Source organism: Dicentrarchus labrax, unplaced genomic scaffold, assembly GCF_905237075.1.
Source record: "Dicentrarchus labrax unplaced genomic scaffold, dlabrax2021, whole genome shotgun sequence".
Classification (NCBI taxonomy): domain Eukaryota; kingdom Metazoa; phylum Chordata; class Actinopteri; family Moronidae; genus Dicentrarchus; species Dicentrarchus labrax.
In genome coordinates, this window is record NW_026136720.1 from 31011238 (window position 1) to 31025095 (window position 13858).

General features: G+C 41.4%; 1 protein-coding gene across 2 annotated transcripts in view; it reads left to right on the forward strand.

Annotated features, from left to right (window-relative positions):
• Positions 1-840: 840 nt before the first annotated feature.
• The window catches only part of LOC127353826 (aryl hydrocarbon receptor nuclear translocator-like protein 1), a 28176-nt gene continuing 15158 nt past the window's right edge, over positions 841-13858 (forward strand). Inside the window, exons 1-7 of one of the 2 annotated variants that reach the window (XM_051383386.1) lie at positions 841-995; positions 7873-8058; positions 9811-9874; positions 11111-11258; positions 11687-11707; positions 11914-11946; positions 13477-13506. In XM_051383386.1, the coding sequence (XP_051239346.1) occupies positions 9829-9874; positions 11111-11258; positions 11687-11707; positions 11914-11946; positions 13477-13506 (278 nt within the window). In that variant the 5' untranslated portion in view covers positions 841-995; positions 7873-8058; positions 9811-9828. Of the gene's footprint in view, positions 996-1127; positions 1325-7872; positions 8059-9810; positions 9875-11110; positions 11259-11686; positions 11708-11913; positions 11947-13476; positions 13507-13858 lie in introns of those variants that run through there. The other variant, XM_051383387.1, reaches the window with a different exon arrangement.

Below are 13858 nucleotides of genomic sequence, written 5' to 3' on the forward strand. Positions count from 1 at the left end.
TATTGAGTGTTTGGACAGTAGAAGAGGTAAACATATGACCAGCAGGAGGCGACAAAGTGCACATTGCACCGAACTTCAATCAATGTTACATTAACTTGACTTTGGATGCCTCCATTTAAACAAAGTTACAATAATAAATCAGCTTAAGAAGTTCACCTGTTTTTGTACAAGCAGACCATGATTCAGATGAAAAAATTCAAAGAAAAAACCGACTACAACAGTGAAGAAACATAATGAATGCATTTGTTCTCAAAGTGATTCTCTCAGTGATTTACAGCAAACTTATAAAACACTATACTTTTAATATGTCTTTATTTTTACCCCTCATATCCAGGAATTAAGGAAATGTATTTATCATTGTACAACATACGGTTGCATAACGAAAATAAAAGTTAGCAGTTCCTTCATTTTACACACATAGAAAAAGATAATTCAACATAGAAATAAAATAAAAATGTCATTTCATTCTAATTAAAAACATTTCATGTCTCATCTCCTAATGTCCACATTCAGTCTTACAACCTGAAGGTTCACCGGGGTCAAAATAAATCGTAGTATCAAAATACAGTATAACCCCATTATGGCCGGCTCTAGTTGAACCCTACCGACTATATGACTCGTGATGCAGTGTTATCCATGATACACACACACACACACACACACACACACACACACACACACACACACACACACACACACACACACACACACACACACAAGTGGCCTGTACATTCCGTTCTACCTCGGCGCTCATTGGTCCACCAGCACGCCCGTCATAGTTTCCCAGCCTGAATTTGTGACTGATTGGCTGGAGGTGCACCTACGGCGGTAGCACCAACGCCATTGGTTGAAAAACTAGGTTAGTGGTCCGACAGGCATGACGGTGAAGAGAAACTGGGTCACCGATCGAAAATCGTTTATGTCACAGTTCTGTGGGTTGCTATTACATATTACCAGCGGCTTTCAATGGACGGACTAATCTCATAGGACCTACTGTAAGTATACAATGAACACGAGCCCACGGCTTATCGGTATTGCATCTTGGTGACGTTGCTGGGCTTTAATTCATGATGGAGACCGTCGATGTTTTCCCAGCGCTGTGGTCATGTCACTGTGGTTTTCTAGAGCAGGAGGAGGGACGTTAGCTCGCTGGCCAAGTCTTGACAGTTAGCGTTTCTTAGCTAGCAGCTATATGCTAATATCAGTCAACGGGACTTAAACGCTGTTAGGGACAAAAGGTATGTGGGGAAACCGCCCCCAGTATGCCAGGCTAGCTTTAGGGGTTGGCAGCTCATACGGGGGCTCCGAGGAAGCTCGTGTAAAGGTAAGTGCCGGTCCGTGGGCTTGTTAAATGTTAACTTAACGTGACCTGAGTGCGAGCGACTAGAGTGAACGATGCTATGCAATGCTAGCACGCTAGCGATGTAAACAGGCCTTGGTGGGTATCTGGCACACGGTTTCTTCGACAGCATCCATCCCGCTGTAAAAACTTGTAAGTCCCCATCGCACATCTCCTCAGATTACACAGTAACGCGTGGTCGCAACCCCCCCCCACCGAGACCGTAACAGCAGGCCAGTGTTTGGTTATGAAATATCGTGACAGTGTGTTGGCTTTGGCAGTGGAAATGTGGCGACTGCTCGGATTCTGCAGTGTCCGCAGTGGTTGCTAAAAGATGATCATCATGAGGATTTGGTTACATTGTGCACCAGCTACAATCAGTGCCTTTTGTTGTGTGGTTTTTTATAAGCAGGGGATGCCAAACTTTGGCTCATGGAGCACAGGTTTTAATGTGGAGGTGTCCAACAGGAGGAGGAATAGTTGCTTTTCATTGTCATTTATTCTTCTGAGTCATAAATTGCTCACCAGCATGAATTCTCACAGATCGGATTTTTTTTTTTTTTTAAGACACAGGCTTTTCCAGTGGGTGTCCACTGTGAATGTGAAATGTGAACAATTCTGGCAATTGCTGATGAGCAGTGTACAGTGGCATTTATTGCTGTGTCTATTTTAAGAGATGTTAATAGCTTTTTGTGTTGGCTGGATTGTGTTTTCTTATTTCTGTACAGATCTCTGTCATAAATCTACCTCAGCTATAGTGTTATCAGTAGTTTATGCATTAACGTTCTCATGACAGGAAAGACGTCCTCTTTGAACTTCAGACTTGAACTGACAAGTGTTGTTATTTTTACTCATCGACAGGTAGCAACCTACATTAGTGCTTATCACTATTGATCGATGTTGCCACGAAGGCATTTTGATAGCAGAAGTTTGTTGTGAGGACTCAGCAGCACCGCAGTTTACCACCGTGTTGATCATAAAGATGAAATGACAAACTAGGGCTGCACAATTAATCGAAATATAATCACCTGCGTGAGAAAACAACATTATAATGAATTACTTTAGTGCTGCAAATCTTTTTTTTCCAGCTGTAAGAAATCCTCACAATTCTAGCAGTTTTTTTCTCTGAAAATGAAAATCGGGATGCAAATCATTCGCACTAATCGTGAATAATATCACAGTCGTAATATCACAGTCGTAATATCACAGTCGTAATATCTGTCAAGATGGTCGCAATGTGATTTGTTTTACTATATTGGGGTATCCCTCATTTCTGTAATGAAACCAGGTGTCCTTGGGGGAAAAAAACTATTGTTCAGAGGTTAATGAGATGGGGAAACATTAGGAAAAAGACATGTGAATTTGAATCAGTCTTAATAACTTCTGTACTGGTGGTCAGTTTCAGATTAGCACAGCCCCCCCCTGTAAAACGGCATATTATAGGTTTTTACATGTTTTTGTGCGTTACAGTGTGTTAGTTAGTGCAGTGAACTTTCGAGTTGTCGTTAGGTGGATCTTGTTGTCTTTGGTGAGAGCCACGCAAGCTGCTTCCCTCGTTTCCAGTCTTTATAGTAACATAAGTTAGCTGGCTACTGGCTGTTAGCTTCGTATTTACTGAACAGACATTACACCAGGCGGACGGTTTGTTTGTTTTACCTGTGCTGTGAGAAAGGTGTTTATGTCAGGATATGGGCATACATATGGTCACAGGTTGTGTATGGCTGTAAATCCTTTGTGGTTAAATCTTTGTTGGGTCAGACAAAAGCAGCAGCTGTGGTGAGCTTGTTAGATGGAGGAGTAGTAGGAAGTAGGTGCTTTCTTCAATTTGGATGAAGTCAGACTTCTAACACATCATCAAGGTAAACAACACCTTTAATTGTGCCACTCCTGGCATATGGAAAATGATTGGCTCCATGCCCGCATCACAGGCTCTGACCATGGTTGCTCTGGCACAGTTTTCCAGAGTGGAACTGTTTGAAGCGGCATTCCAACTGGTGATATCACCCACAAGGATGTAACTGATAAATCTGTGCCAACTTCGCCAAATGTCGTTTAATATATTCTTCTCAAATTATTAGTGGTTGATGATAAGGTATGAAATAATCATCATCCTTACAACAAACAACTGCAATGTAATTTTCGTGATTATTTTTGCAGTCTGTAAAGATTAATCCACTCTCAAAGAAGCCTTACAGCATCATTGCCACACCAGAAGATGCAAATTCAAACCAAAATCATCTCTGTACCTGTGGAGCTCAGTTGTGGTATAATTGCCCTGCTCCTCTGTAGTCTGCAACTGTATTCAGTTAAAACATTAAAAACACACCATCGTTCATCTGGTTTAACGGTTTAGAGTGCCCTCCAGGAGGGGTGAACGTCATTGGCAGTAATAAATAATCATATCTAAGGAGCCCTGCCAAGTCAAAGGATATGGGCAATTTGGCATGATGTCTGATACCTGATAAGAGGCTCCATAAGAGGTGGCTAAAGCCACTATTCTTGGCCTTGTGCTTTTGTTAGACAGATCAAACACAAACTGAGGCCTCATAAACATAGAAGAAAATCTATGAGAAACTCTTTGGAAGTCTGTAGATTTAACTGAAACGATGTGACCCCTAGCGTTCAGGTCACTCCTGCTAAGTTCAAGCTGACTAGGGGTCTAATCAGAAAGATTAACTGACAACACCTGTGTGGGTGTGCAGGGACTTAAGGTGCTTTCAGACAGCGGCAGCAGCAGGGTGCAATGCTGTGGCCTCGGCTCCCAGCTACCTCCGAGTATAATCTCATCATGCAGCTGAACTCAGCAGATTGTAGCTTAAAATAGAGGAAATGGTCGGCAATATGACATGATTAATGTAGCATGTTTGGCTCATTACTGTCATAAACATTTATTAGGGGTGTAATAGTAGAAAAAAATCACGGAATGGCGTGTACCTCGGTTTTCGGTACAGCAGGGCAAAAAGAAAATGCAGGAAATAACATTTATATCATTTAAATTAAACATGAAACAGTGCCGCATTTGCCATAATTCTTACTGGAGCTGTTAAGGGACTCAAATACAGACATATTGTCATAAGAAAAAATAGAGAACAAATTTCAGTAAGCCTGGTCGTTAGACTCTCCGCACTTGTTTATACAGGACAGCACAATGGATACAAAGTAAAATACACACTTCAAGACACATTGTAGTGGGGCTCAAGCACTCTGACCACATGTTTAAATCCTGTATTTTCTACGACCGGGTCTGGTCACATAGCTGCAGCAAAAAACATTCCTATAGCATTAGTTATTGCTGTGGCACAGTCTGACTCTGCAGTGAGAGGCTGCCTGAACGCTGTCAGAAGAAGGACTTGCCTTCCAGTCTGGTTTTGTCTCGTTCCACTCAATAACACATTTGGGTGATCCTGTTGTAAGACAAGACAATTTTGGCATACAGTTGTCCATTTTCACTGTGTGTTTGCCATTGATGGCAGCAACCCTATATGAGTTTGGCTAACCTGGCTAACCCAACTAGCATGGTGCAGCTCATTGACAACAACTCGTTTCCCACGTGAGTACGTAGACATAAATAGACTACTTTGAGGTGTGTGTAATTCAAGGAACTAGGATACCAGTAAAATAGATCTCTTCACTCGCTGTGGTTCCTGTGGTTGCCATGGTTACATAGCGAGCCGCGGCGACAAGTTAAAAAGAAGTTGAACCATCATGAACTCTGAATGCAGTGGCAAGAAGCTGCGCTCATTCATGATAGCTGCAGCCGCACTCTCCTCTCAGAGGTAACCGCTCACTGTCTGAAAGCAGCTTTAGTTATTCAGATATCAGGACGCTTTAAAGATGATTGTCAGCTACAGAACTGCTCGAACTGATACTGGTGCAATGGGTGCTGTTGCATTGTGTTGTGAGTTGCTGTGTGTTTCCCCAACCTTGTCCACCCAGTACAGAAGCTGCTGTTTCATTACACATTGACAAGTGCATTTTACAGTGACCTTGTTACACTGATAGTCTGCACTGAGAATGCACTAGGCTCTCTGAATGTGGCCCGTGGTCAGGGACGTATGATGACATACTAGGGATGTCACGAGAGGCGATACTTCGGCAAGTTGATGCCAAAGTTCTGAAAACCAGACGGTACTCAGTTTGCTACAGTACTGTGGTTTTTCAAAAAGGATTCAGTTCTTCCGGATCTGATAGGGCAGCATACACCAATCAGCCTTTACATTATGGCCACATGGGAACCCCCTAGGTACTAACCACTGAAGACCAGGAACAGAGAGCAAGAGCTGCAGTTCTGGAGATACTCTGACCCAGTCGTCTAGCCATCACAATGTGGCCCTTGTCAAAGTTGCTCAAATCCTCACGCTGCCCATTTTTTCTGCTTCTAACACATCAACTGGAGGACAAAATGTTCACTTGCTGCCTGATATATCCCACCCACTGACAGGAGCCATGATAACCAGTTAATCAGTGTTATTCACTTCACCTGTCAGTGCTCATAATGTTATGACTGATTGGTGTATATGCCTACAAGTATTCTTGTCTGCCGTTAAATGCCATAGGCAAGATGGCGGCCCTTGCAGCAACAGCATGAAAAACTCCCCTTAGCACACAAATAATTCATCTCCAATAAGAAATTCCATTCCGCCTCCATTAGAAATATATAGATGAGTTTTTCTTTCATTCTTTTTTCATGATCAAGACTTGTATACTAGTTTGATGAAGTTGGTTGCGATTCTTGAAAATGTGATTTTTTTTTTTTTTTTTTTTTAGAGATGCTGCACTGAAAATGTCAGTTAGTCAAATAGATGCACAAGCTTGAACCCTTCTCACCACTGACTTCGCTATGTTTGTGATTATTTAACAGTTAACTGATTGCACAACATCTCTCCCTTATGCACACATTTTTATTTGTATTGATAAGTATTGGCATCTTCAAGGATAGCAATAAAATCTTTCCCCACCACTCCAAAACTGTTTCCATCACTGACCAGGGTGCAAGGCTTGTGATTTGTGAGATTGGACTTTCTGCCTGGATGTTTCCTTGGTTCATGAACCTGCTTGCTGGCTGCTTCCTGACTGTGTGAGTGGGTGTGTAGAACAGGGAAACAGAGCTGAATGGCTTGCTGACTCACTGATGAAGTAGAAGTAGGTGGTGGATGGAAATTGAGGCTGGCTGGTTTTGAGACCATAGAGACTGGCTGACCCAGTTTCCACTCCAGCACCAGCTCCTTTCAGTGTTCAATCATGACATAGTGGTTTTCCCCTTCTAGCCCAGGGCTTTGTCCCAGTAAAAGAGCTCACCGGGCCTGTCCTGACCTAGTACTCTGCTGCCTGATACTTCAACAGTGCTTCTTGAGCTTTGCATTTTGTTGTCACTGCACATTAAACATTTAGGCGACCCACAAAAGTGACTTTTTTCAGAACCCTCACAGGAAACAGTCACAGTTTCACTGACTCGCTTTTATTGTGTCATCATTTTTCCTTAATAAACATTGTACTGTCTTACATTATTAAGAATACTAGATTGTGTAGAAGTGTTTTCTTTTTGGATGGGGTACTGTAGCTTCTTGTTTGTCTGCATGCACCATGGCTTCACACTGTGTTCTACTACTACTACTGATGAAAATCTAGTAGTAGTAGTAGTAGTAGTAGTAGTAAGATGCAGATTTTCATCAGTGAACAGTAAATAAAAGTCCCAAAACAGCACATTAAATAAACAAATGGTTAAGGCAAGCATGACTCCTACTTGAGTAACCTGAACTTCCCACCAGTGGAGGTTATTCCTCTACAGAACTGTCCATCCATGCAATTGACTGTTTGCCAACCCCCTACCTGAACAGTGATTGTCCAATCACAGCTGTGCAACAAAATATGACTGAAAAGGATTCCCTAGATGGCACTAAACCCTACACACTGGTCCGTTTAATTAAGCGTCAGTGGAACTGGCTAGCTACACCTGATGATAAAATCTGCCAATTACTATTTTAGCTGATACAATCAACAATCACAGGCTATAAATGAGAATCAAATTACAAAGATATTTGAAAACTGTGTATGTGCTGCGCGAGAATGGCCATCACTGTTGTCAGAACCGACTAAGCCGTCAGCAGCAGTATCAGAGAGGCTGTTGGAGCCTGTTATGGGATAGTCTAGAATTCCAGGTTAAGAACCCTGCCAGGGATAGTGAGTTACTACTAATAAGGAAATTGTCAGTAGGCTTTGGAGTGAATCATGTCAGGTTTGCATACAAATTTTAGAGAATATAGAAAATCTGCTTTGAGCTTTTATCTGTACATAATGGAGCTTCAGGAAATGATTCAATTAGCCCAGATTCATTCATTTTTCAGGTCAGCAGGAGCGGCCAACATTTTGTGTTCCATATTTTGCTTTTAATCAAGTTTTGTCATATTACGTGTAAATGTACTCTACACTGTATGTGTTCCTGTTTATATACTCTCCTGTATTTTGTTGACATTGTTACATTTGTGAAAGATTAGATTTCCACCTGACTGACCTTACGCTTCGTCTCTCTCCAGGTGTAGACGGGTTGCACCAGCTCCTTAAGGATCAGATCATATCGGGGAAGAGTGACCACGCCGAACTGGATGAAACTAGGTCAGGCTGAATCAAACCAGACTCAAACCAAATCAGCACAAAGCAGACCAGATTGAACCAGACAATACCAGGCCCGTCCAGGAGACCTGTTCCAGTTTCCTATCCAGGTAACTGATGCAGCTCTGTTGTCCATGTGCAAGCTGTTCCCACTCATATTTCAGTGAGCTGAATTTGAACCAAGGAAGGCTGCCCACTGATCTTCTGCATCCGCCTGACTCATGGGAGAACTGCCAGAGAGTTGAATATCTTAACAGAAAATACGTGTAATGTTTGGTACTTATTCATCCTGTCAAGTTTACAGGGTCATATAATGGTAGCTCTCAAAAGCCTGATGGTCATTGTAGTTGTTTTTAAATAGGTGAACTTTTGTAAGTGTAAGTGTTTTGTAAGTTTACCTCCCCAGTGTAAAAAAATCCAAGTTTAGTGTGTCAGCAAGTGCACAGAAGATTTGAAGGAAAAGGAAATAGCATGGTGACAGCTAGGTGGAATTGCAGAGTTTGCAAAGTAATGCCCACTCGGGACTTTGTAAGTACATTTCCATCTCCATTATCCATCCATATAACTGAGTCTAACAAGCCATGAAAGTGCATTGTTGTTAATCCTTGCTGCTGGCTGGTATTTACCAACACTGGCAAGTTGAGAGCTTTATGCTGACTCATCCATGATGCTGTAGTAAGGCAACTATTTGTCAAATCAGTAATGTGCTGAGATTTTATTCCACCAGTGTTGAAAGTATGGAAAATCTAAGCAAATGTGTGCTGTGTTGTGATTAATTTAACTCAACAACAGACCAAGCACACCAATTTACTAAACTGTCTAATTAACTTATTAAAGAGTAACTTAACAACTTCTAAAAAAACATGTTTTCTCTTACATCCAGTGGCTTCATTTCTCATCTTCGCCCAGTGATGTAGAACTGTACTTCAGGGTGTGTCAGTACACTGTGACATCACTTTTGGGTGTGGTAATGAAAGATGAAACAGGCTTGAAACTTTGAACCAGTGAGTGCAGTTAACTGAAGAGTGAATTGAAAGAGTAGCGTCACACAATTTACATTTGATGTTGTTTTTCTTTTTGGAGGAAATGGTCCCGCACCAAGCTTTATTTAGCTTCATGTTTTACTTCAGACTGCTAGCTAGTTGTGCCATTAGCAGAGTGTGTATGCAAATTGACCTAAAGTATGATATCTGTAACTGGTCGAGAATATTAAATCGTGAACGATATGATGGAAAATGGAATTAAAATAGACCTTTTCTATGTGGATTGTGTACAAATAGGACTATGCAAAGGCAAGGCAAAGGGAGGCTGCTTTCTTAAACAAATAACTTAAGTAAATGTTTCTTTAACATTTTAAATCATTTAACATATTCAGTGTCAACCAATTCTAGTTGACATTACTTTCCTACTCTGTGCTGCTTGCAGTGCGTTCTGCGTGATAAACTTGCAGTGTAATACCAATATGTCTGCGATGGGCAGATATATCAGTCGGGGCAGCTCGTGGTTAACCAATAACAGTCCCTGACTGGAACACGCAACGCATCACCATGACTTACATTTCTTTCTTTCATGTAACTGATATTGTATGACCTAAATCTCCTTGACAAAAAAAAAAAATCAAGTGTGAGATAGAGTATTTGTAAATCTGCAGAGACAGTAGCTTCCTGTTTATTCTGCCTCCACATTTGACCTAGATGGCATGATGTTTGCCGCACGTGTCCAGGCAACTGTAACTGTGTATGTGTTTTCTTTCAGTGTTCAGTTTTTTTTTTATTTTTTGTCATCTGCACAATTTCATCATGACTCCTCTCCTGCTGAGAGTGACAGTTATTTGTAACCGTGATGTTTTTGTGTGTTCCCAGTTGAGGGCTCAAGAGTGGATGGAAGGAGATGATTTTAACACAGAGGCTGTGATGAACATCTGTGGTGAGTGTGACATCATAATAATGTGCTTTTTAAACAGGGACACTCCCTGTTACAACAGCACTTGTTTTTGACTCATCTTAAGGGATATCTATTATCTGTTTCCTTCTGTGTGTCAGCACTCATAGTGGTTTGCAAATGTTTTTAACTTTTCCCCTAAAACCTCTGTCTGCCTGCCTGAAGCTCACCCAACTGCAGATATTTCCACCGAGGCCGCTGTGATCTTGACCTTTTAAATTGTATAGGGGTTTCTTGTCACCAAGTTTTGCGTTCAGTAAAGATAACATGACTAATCTCAACATGCCTGGGTTCTTAGTGGACAGTTTATTTACATATTTGAACACACACCCATTACAACCAGCAGCCCCTCATGACTAATACTTGCATGCGTTACTTTGCTTGCTGTATGTGTTTTTTCTTCTGCTGAGATCAGAGCATTGGAGTGGAATGCAAGGATTTTGGATAGAGCGCAGAGCAAATTTTTTTAAGTTAACTTGGAGCATCGCCATATGCCCTGCTCCATCCTGCTCTAGTTTCACTCTGGTATGCGTTGGCCTATCACTGGCACCACTGTACGTGTCCCCAGGATCAGCCATTTCAACGCTTCCCATTCTTTGCCAATTCGCATGCAAGCGTGAGCCTGGCTCTTTCTACAGAAATGCATTTCTCTGCGCCTGATCAACGCGCTCCTCTGCTCTTTTCTAATCACGCATACAGCTGGTCTATTTAATAACCTCAAGAATTATCTGATCATGGATAAGAGGGGAATTAAAAGAACCCTCTTGTGTGATGATCTGCAGGAAGGGTCTTCTGCTGCGTGCGTGCATGCGTGTGTGTGTGTGTGTGTGTGTTTCCGGTGTGAACAGGGTTAAGCTAAAATTACACTACACAGCTTTTTTTTGTTTTTCATGCAGGAGCAAGGAGTGGAATTTGCTGCTCCACTTGACATGCATTTTAATTAATATCCATGGAAACAGTCTGTACTGCACTGAGTTTCTCTTACCTGTTGACGTAGGAGCCTGCAAACCTCATGTTTTGTGAGCATGTAAAGAAAGGGTGTTTTCAAAGAATTCCACACAGGCCTGTTTCAACTCCTTAATTGTTTTACCTGCCCACAGTACGAGAACAGTTGTCTGTTATTACAAAACACCTGTACCCCACCCATTCCCTACCTACTCCATTCAGAAAACCCATTACTGGTAAGAATGAATAACAGAAGTCTTTTTCTTTGCCCTGCAGATGACCTGATGGCAGACCAAAGGATGGACATCTCGTCTACAATGACTGACTTCATGTCCCCCGGCTCCACCGACCTCATCTCCAGCTCCATCAGCACACCTGGCATGGACTACACCCGCAAGAGGAAGGGTAGCACTACCGATTACCAGTAAGGACACCGGGAAGGAGGGAAAGAAGGAGAAAATGGGGGGGGGAGGAGGAGTGAGAAATAATGAGAAATGCAGATGAAACTAAACGATACAAAGCGAACAAGTAGCTTAAAAGAAAAAAAAGTTGGCATGGAGAGAAAGACAGGAGCAAGGTAGGGGATCAGAAAGAAAGATAGAAAAAGAGCAGCATTTCTGGCCTCATTAACCTCATGACTGATTGTAGTGAGCCACAGTTTATAATCTTTTGAATGAATCACTTGTGTAATTGTTATGACTGTGCAGTGTCTGTCACATTCCCTATGAAATGATGTGTCCTATCAAACACTGTCAGCCAGTGTTGCTTTTCACACCTTACACATTATAAATAATCACATTTCCCAATACCTCGACGACAGAAACTAATCATTCAATTTGTGTTTTTTTGCAGAATTGATGGCTTCTCATTTGAGTAAGTTCAACCATGACTCCATGTTAATAGGTTCAGCACAAAGTTTAATTTATCAAAATCTGAAATCTCAATGACCTGAAATGAATTGATGTTAGAATAGACTGGAAAACACACATACTGAACCCAGTGAACCCTCATGCTTTGAACTTTTCTGAAGGGCTGTGGTCGTTTGCTGAAACTAACACCTCCTGTCTTTTCCTCCTCAGTGACATGGACCCAGACAAAGATAAACTGGGAAGGTAAGGCGCCATCATTACCATGGTGATAAAGCGGGTCCTTTAATCTTCAGTATTGCTGTATTTACTATAGTTTTATCCCATTCCCTGCTGCTGAAACGGTCCAGTTTCCATTTTAAATTGGTTAAACCCAACAAACGGGTTGGTTCACCCAAATCAGAAGAATCATATATTTGTTAAAGCAGATAGTTTGGGTTTCATTCATCTCTTGAGAGGGTGACAGCACACCAGTACAATGAAGGTGGATGGAATTTTGTTTGCACTTGTTAGCACCCACACAAACATCAGAGTCATTTAAGAGATAAAGATATAATAGAAAATAGTTAAGAATAATATAACTGTTTAATTACCATTACTGTTGGACAAAGGCCTGCTAGGCAATATAATAATCAAATGCTCCCACAGCTGCCTCTGGGTGTTTATGCCGCTCGCTGTCCAGGAGAACATCTTCTGTAGCACCCAACAGTGTAACATCACTTCTAATAGAACACATCCCTCATTCATTTCCGCGACATAGTGACCTGACTGCCACCCATTTTAGATATGCATCACTTTGCTTCAGCAAGACATAGTTTGTCATCTAATTTCACGTCAGACTTTTCCTTCATCATTTCTGTCACGGTACAGCTCCGCAATGACACACAATGTTGACAGCTGTAGTAATATTTTCTGACACTGCTGAAGATGTTGATTTCCAACAGCAGGACTTCAAGCTGTGTAGCACTGTGAAGTTGTTGTGAATGAGTCTTGCCTGCAAATAAGAGCGGACCATGTAGCCTTGTCAGTTATTCTGAAGATCAATTTTTAGGAGAAGCGCAGACTCACTTACAAACAGGTGGCATTTCTATCAAGTTACCAGAAGCCATTTCTAAGACAAATGTATGCGTTAAGAGGAGTTTGCTGGATTGTACAAGTAAAACTTATGGGAAAAAGAAACTGAAACACTGTTGGAAACATTGCTGTTAGCTCCACCAAGTGACACTGATGGATATCTCAAAACCTGGATAAATAAAACAAACTATTACTAGGTAAATTAGATTTTCTTTTCTTTTGTAATTTGGGTGAACTTCTCCTTAAGTGGAGTTTAACTGGTCTAAAAGAAAAACTGGATAACTGAAACCTTTAATTTCAACTGTAGAAGTCTAGGAAAATCAAGGAACTTTGAGTCTGTGTGGGATGGGAGCATTTTGCAGTGTAATGAGCATTGTTACACTTTATATAACTGCTTGTGAGAGAGAATGCGAAGAGGTTTAATCAAAACCACGTCATATTTGTATTACATCAGTCATCAGATTGTACACTCAGATATAACCAGAGTATTATGCTCGTTGCATAAGCTTTGATTCTGTTTAAACCAGCAAATGAGGTTGGTTACAGAACCTGTGAGTTTAGCCGTGGCCCCATTTCCTCCCTCCCTTTGCTTCCCTCGCTCTCTAAAATACCCCCTGTGTCATAAATTTATACCTCAAAAGTTTTTTCTTTCCTTTTTGCCGTTTTCAAACCTCTTTAATGTTTTCTTGTTTGTCTCTGCAGTGACCAACAGGGCCGGATTAAGAATGCCAGGTATAAAAACTCCCTTCCGTTCTCTCTCTTACTCTCTCATTCACCCTGCCTTCTAATCTCTCTTACATGAATTAAATGTCACTCTGTCTGATTGAGGACAGAGAGAGCTTTGTGTACGTTGATAATAAGAAACTTTATACATTGAAGTGTATAGATCCGAGCATTATGTGGGACTAAGGGACTGTGAGAGCATACCTAATGGCTAATGACAAGCTCTCTTTCTCTTGCGTGCAAAGAATTCTCCCTTCAGTAGCAGCTAGTGGAGGCAGAACAGACAAGTTGGATAGACTCTCGGGTGTGTTCTTACAGTCCTGAAGGATAGACTCAGCACCAAAAATGGCATTTCATCTTT